This window comes from Camelina sativa, chromosome 16 (genome assembly GCF_000633955.1).
Source record: "Camelina sativa cultivar DH55 chromosome 16, Cs, whole genome shotgun sequence".
Taxonomy (NCBI): domain Eukaryota; kingdom Viridiplantae; phylum Streptophyta; class Magnoliopsida; order Brassicales; family Brassicaceae; genus Camelina; species Camelina sativa.
Genome location: NC_025700.1, coordinates 18,245,494 through 18,252,368, shown reverse-complemented (window position 1 = coordinate 18,252,368; position 6,875 = coordinate 18,245,494). Strand labels below are relative to the sequence as shown.

General features: G+C 29.8%; 1 protein-coding gene across 1 annotated transcript; it reads left to right on the top strand.

The window, feature by feature from the left end:
- Nucleotides 4,102-4,518, top strand: LOC104753791. The gene has a single exon (XM_010475989.1). It carries the CDS (start codon nt 4,114-4,116, stop codon nt 4,516-4,518), a length of 405 nt encoding a protein of 134 aa, XP_010474291.1. The 5' UTR covers nt 4,102-4,113.

Genomic DNA, 6,875 nt, shown 5'->3' with positions numbered 1-6,875 from the left:
ACAATGATTGATCCTAGTTTGCAGTATCCTAATGAAGAATTTCTAATGGTGGGGGGCTGATAATAACATTATTAGTCGTTTTTTTAGATGCTAAAGTCTAAAGATCATTGTATCTGACTTTTCTTAATTTTTCTTTTTCTTTGGCAACCCATTTATATTGATATGAAGGTACTAACGACCCATTTACAATACACAAACATTAAAGTCCATAACGATCTGCACCCATCACTTGGCCAAAAAATCAAACCTCTACTCCTAAGTCTTACCATACTCCAGTGAAGACATATACAAAAGAATGGCTAATCTACTCAAGCCATAAAACCAAAAACTAAGATTCAACCAGAGGACAGTTTCTTTTCTTCCGCAAACAAGTGATGTAGCCACCCCGGGTGACCATTGCCACATACAACTGAAGCCTACACTTCTAAGTAACACTTTGTGTTATCATAAGAGTCTTTCTGTTTTAAAATGAGTTTTCCAAAAAGAATTTACTGTTTGTAAAAGACCCTATCACTCTGCCAACCTCATTAATCGGTATCTAAATGAAAATCACAATGCATGTTTAGTAACCACCTGTACCAAAACCTAATCCTATCGCATTTTCAATCATGTGACTTCTCATACTCTCAATAGCCCAGATATGTGACATCCCGGTTTTAGAGACTTTCGGAGAGGTTTATAAGAATCGATTTGGTCACCTATGACACCAAAGTGCACTTATCTTTTCGGTCAAGGGTTCTTATGCGTGCTTTTGTTGGAGAAGTATCATGATGGGTGATCTTCCGGGAAGTGACTATCGGAACTGTGCGAGTGAGGACAAAACACAGGGAAAGATCATGTGATAATTTGTAGGGACGGTAACAAGTCTTTAAAGCCTCCTGGACATAGCAAATCAGCCGTCGAATATAGATGGACTCACATGCCTAGTGAGAGGACGTGAGGCTCATTAAGAAAGGTGGGCCCATGAAATAGGAGTGGACATGGGCCCACTAAGAGGTGGCGGTTGGGGCGTTACAAGTGGTATCAGAGCCGAATCCAGACAAGTCTGGATTCGAGTGGGCTCACACCATCGGGGGTGACGGTCTTGGTGCGCAACGAGGACGTTACGATCTATTAGTGGGGGTGAATTGTGACACCCCGGTTTTAGAGACTTTCAGAGTGGTTTATAAGAATTGATTTGACCACCTATGTCACCAAAGTTCACTTATCTTTTCGGTCAAAGGTCCTGAGAGAACTCCACAATTAAGCGTGCTTATGCTGGAATAGTCTCAGGATGGGTGACCTTCCGGGAAGTCACTGTCGGAACTGTGCGAGTGAGGAAAAACATAGGGAAAGATCATGTGGTGATTTGTAGGGACGGTAACAAGTCTTTAAAGCCTCCCAGACGTAGCGAACCGGCCGTCAGATATAGATGGGCTCACGGGTCTAGTAAGTTGACGTGAGACCCATTAAAGAAGGTGAGCCTATGAACTGGGAGTGGACATGGGTCCCACTAAGAGGTGACAGTCGGGGCATTACAACATAAGCCCTTTGAACTGAGCTTTATGCTTGTCCTGAGAATTAGCCATAGCTTTCATGCTATGCAACACAACATTGCCATCTTGGTCTCTTAGAACCCAAGCACAACCAACCAGCCTATTTCTAGTAGAATTTTTCTTATTTTATCTACCTAAACATATTGAGCATACATTTTTCTTTTAGTTCAATTTTAGTAGGACGAAGTTATGTTATTGTGTAGAAGTTGGAGACGTTACAAATATGGATTTTAAAGTTAACAATTATGGGAAAATTTGCAAATAGTCTGAAACTATTCTTTTGTTTTTTTTGGGAAATGGCATATGACAATTATTACATTCTCCTAATTTTTCAGAAAATATATATATTTTGGAAAGGAAAAAAATATAACCAAATACAATTCTTCTAAAAAAATGTGCATTTTTCCATCTTAACATCTACTCCATCTGTCTCATAAAAATTGATGTTTAGAAGCTTTTACACATTTTAAGAAAATAATGATTACTTAGTTTAAATATATTTTTTCTTTTGACTAAAGAGATATTATTTAATTTGAAACCAATAACAATTCAAACTTTTAAATATTTTCAATGATTATTTCTTGAAGTTTACAAAACATCAATCTTTGTGGGACAAAAAAATATCCTAAAACATCAATTTTTAACGATCGAATCTTCGAGTTGACCAAATCTCCTTGAAGCTCAAGGATTTTTCTTCAATTCCAGACTTCTTGCCCACCTAACCACCTCGACACCCGAACTCCTCCCGGGTCTTTACTTCTTAATTGTTAGACCCTCGTACTGCTGCTGAAACATGTGAGAGCTGGATCCCACACTCAATATCCATAGTGGTCGAGTTGGATCTCAAGAACAAACTATGGAGAAAATATGTGTCTTATTGAGCTTCTGTCTTTTAGTCCCAACAATATATTAAATTAACTAAAAACGATAGATTATAATAAAATTTTGTATTAATATATTTTTGATTTTTATATGCTTGAAAACTAATTTAGTAGTGTAATAGTTGCTAGACAATAAATTTTAGTATACAATTGTCCTTCAAAAAAAGTACTCCCCCTTTTTTTTAAAACAGTGTATTATAGATTTTAGAAGATACTCTAATGACGTAGTATGTAAATATGATGAGATCAAATGTTGTGTTCAATCAAATCTTCCCACACATGTTGACGACCAAAAATTCATATTTATAAAATATTCATTATGTGTGGTTCATCGTCATTTCACATGTCATTAAGTAGTACACTAAAACCTCTATAAATTAATATTCTATATATTAATACATTATAAATTAATAATTTTTGTTGTTCTCAAGTCGAGTCAGTGTAAAAAATAATCAAATTTGATAAGATAATAAGATAATACTTTTTTGAAGTTCTCATGTAAAATATGGTCTTAATAATATCATAAATTAATAATTATGTAAATTTACATATATATATATATATATATGTTGATATATGTATGTTTTAGAATTTAGAATTTTCTCATAGAGCTTATATCTATAAGAAAATTGTTATGTTGTATTTTTAAACCATAGTGATAGAAAATACTCTATAGCATGTCATAAAAATAGGTAAATGTTTTTAGTTTTCAATTTTTACATATGCATCATTTTTATTTTGATATTTTATAGATTATTTGTAATTTATTGTCAATAATATTTTCTAAATATTAAAAATTCAATTCTAATTGATAACATCTGAAAGTCTAATCTTTATTTTGATAAAATTGTCTCAATTCATATATTTTTAAAAATTTAAACAATCAAAATATATATCTATAAATTAATAATTATTAATTTACACTATAAATAATAGATATTAATTTATATATAAATTAATATCACTATAAATTAATAAAATACCATAATCCCATTATTATTATTTTATAGAGGTTTAAATATATTCATCATTTTTCTTTTCGGTGGTTTTTATGCAACTAATCAATATGTTATATCTATATGAGTACGTTATCAAAGGATGTTGGTCTAAATTAAATGTTCAATTAATAATATACTGCAAACTGAAGAACAAAGATCTCGGATCACAATTTTTATCATATCATCAAAATAAGGGATTTGGAGTAATTATTGATTTATGGACACAACTCTATCTTTTTGTCACTTAAAGAAAGAAAAAAAAAGAGAAATAAGTCTAGATGTTTTGATATTCTTGATGCTAACATAGATAAACATATATGCAAACATCAACCATGTGTTTGGATTATAAGACCTAATGGACCATGTAGATTAACAAGTCAGGAAATATGTTTCCAATGGAAAGTTGTAGTTGGTCAGCATTTTTCTTTTCTTTCTACAAATAAAGATATTTCTATTTTGCCCAAAATAAATAAAGATATATTTCCATTTACGAGAGTAAAGATATATCTTTATTTTTATAAAAACATTTGAATAATTATATATCTTTGACTATTTTTCCCAAAATAAATAAATAATTATATATATCTGACTAGTTAATCATTCTTCAAAGGTGATGGAGTATAAATAGATGGGATGCTATAATTTAAAGTTCATTTTTATAAAACATTCACAGTTATTATTGGAAAAAAGTCATTCATAATGTATGGCTCATCATCATTTCACTTAATATTTTGTGGTATATTCATAGTTTTTCTTTTTGGTGGTTTATGCGAAGCTAGTCTGCATATAGATGTGGATATCATCAATGATATTGGTCAAAATATTCAATTAGGACTACACTGCAAATCAAAAAACAAAGATCTCGGATCACAATCTTTAGCTCCTCATCAACACTGGGGATTTAGAGGATCTTTTAACTTTTGGAGAAGAACTTTATTCTTTTGTCACTTTGTATTGGAAAATCAGTCTAAATGGATCGATATTCTTAATTCTAGCGATATAAAGAAATGTAAACATCAACCTTGTGTTTGGAGCATAAGACCTTATGGTGCATGTAGAATAACAGGTGGGGAAACATGTTTCCAATGGAATGATGGTGTTTGAATACCGTTGTAACAAGATTTCATATTTATAAGCCAAATAATAAAAAGTGTTATTTTGTTTTTACTAAACCAACACTTTTCGTCTCTTAAGCCCATCATAAAATTTCAAAACTTTGGACTGTAGAACATCCCTGCTAGGTCAATTTGATTGAGCCCCTTAGACCACTAAAGAGAAAGAATCTTAGAAGCAAGCTCTAAGTTTAAAAATAATTAACGATTAAATAAAAGATGCACCAACTTTCATGGTTTGAAGTAGGATTTGAGAATTTTTGAGAAATATCCTTTTTGGTGTATTCCTTTCAAAAATACTTCTTTCACCTATCCATTTTTAAAGATATCCTTTTTAAATATGAAAAATTATCAAATTTTATATTGTTCACAAGGTACTTCTAGATAATAACTAATACCTCTAGACTCAATCCAAATATTTATGAAGTCATAAAACATTTTATAAGGTTTTTAAAAGGTTTACAAGGTTTTTAAAAGGTTTATAAAAGGTATTTATATTGTATTTATAAAATATATATAAAAGAATTTACACACACATAAAGGTAATTTGTGTATATATTTATAAGCATACACACAAATTTTGAAAATTTGCAAAATTTTAGTGGCTTTTTTTTATAGCGTTTGAAAAAGGGGGTATTTTTGAAAAATGGTATTGCAAAAGAGGTACTGTATTTTTTAAATTCCCCCAAAGAATTTTACCATAAATCATATTAACATTCTTAAAATCATCAAAATCATTTAAAATCTCATGGAAACTCAAAACTCTTGAAATATTAGATTGAATACACCTCCGGTGTATTCAACTTGATATTTGTGAATCCTATGTTGTTCAATCATGGATTTTTAAAAGTCTATTAAAATCCACTGTTATTATTACTGATGATTCAAAAATCTACTTTAAAATTCACTGTTATTGTACTGATGATTTAAAATTCTGCTTTAAAATATACTGTTATTCAAAACAGTTTGTGCGATTTGAAAGAATTTTACAATTAATCATATCAAGTTCCCTAAAATCATCAAAATCATTTAAAGTCTCATAAAAATTCAAACCACTTGAAATATTAGATTGAGTATTAGTTGTAATAGTATCATGTAAATTTGAAACCAAATATTAGTATCTAATCATTTACATATTTTGTTCAAGAGGTTATTGTCAATTTGTTTTCTCATTTGTCATTTCTTGATAAGAGAAACTAGCATGTTGTCTTGTCACGTGATATAAAAAAACATATGATGTGACAACGGCAATTGTTCGTTTTCTGTTTCCTTTTTCATTTAAGAAACAACAAGTGTTGACAAACACATTATACAAAATAATTAATGGTTTTTCTGATTCAAATACAATGTTTGCAATTGGGGTTAGGCGAGTTTGTGGAAGCGGAAAGTTGCAATTTCAAGTGTTATTAAAGACTTTCAATGATTGGTTTAATGTTTTAAAATTGGTACATTTGCGGTAGTTTTAGGAATGATTGACCAGGTGGTGAAATAGCGGTTAAAACGTTAATATCAAAAGTAAATATAATATATAATTATACAAATATCTAAAAACAACAAAAGATTTATTAAACTTGATTAATAATTAAAATTTATAAATAAAGTACTAAAAGAATTATTCAAATTTTTTTGATATTTGTGATAATGTCATGATAAAAAAATTCAAAAAGTTACACATGGCCAATAATAAATGAATAAGGAGATATGATACTTGTGTTTCTTCTTGATTTCATCAATTTGGGTGGAAACCATTGTTGGAAGTAGTGGAAGAACCAATCAAGACGTGAAAACTATGAAAATTCAATTACACGTGATGAATGGTTCTAAGTGATTTAAGTTTTTGTGAGACTTTGAATGATTGTGATAATTTTAGAGAAGTTGACATGATTTATTGTAAAATTCTCTCAAATCCCACATAAAACAATATTATTTGGATTTTTGTATTTTTAACTAAAGGAATTCTCTCAAATCCTCTAGAATCGCTAGAAATCATTTAAATCTAAATCCACAAACTTTTTTTTGAATAATAGTGGATTTTAAAATAGATTTTTAAATCATTAGTTCAATAACTATGGATTTCATTAGACTTTTTAAAATTTTGTAATGAATAACATAGAATTTGTAAATTTTATACAAATTACTTAAAATGTCAAGTTGAATGCAGATATTGAAGTTTTCTTTTAAGTTTTAATTAACTACTAGACATATTTAATACAAAATTTATAAAATTACTTACGCTGTATTGTAATATATTTCCGCAGTACACTCGTACAACAGATGAAGACTAAACAAAACACATCAAGAGGTTGTCTTTTTTTCTCCCCCTTGCCAAAGCCAAAACTACTTGTGTTG

Excerpts from the sequence above, each read along its gene's own strand:
- LOC104753791 (XM_010475989.1), top strand. The coding sequence starts at position 4,114 with ATGTATGGCTCATCATCATTTCACTTAATATTTTGTGGTATATTCATA.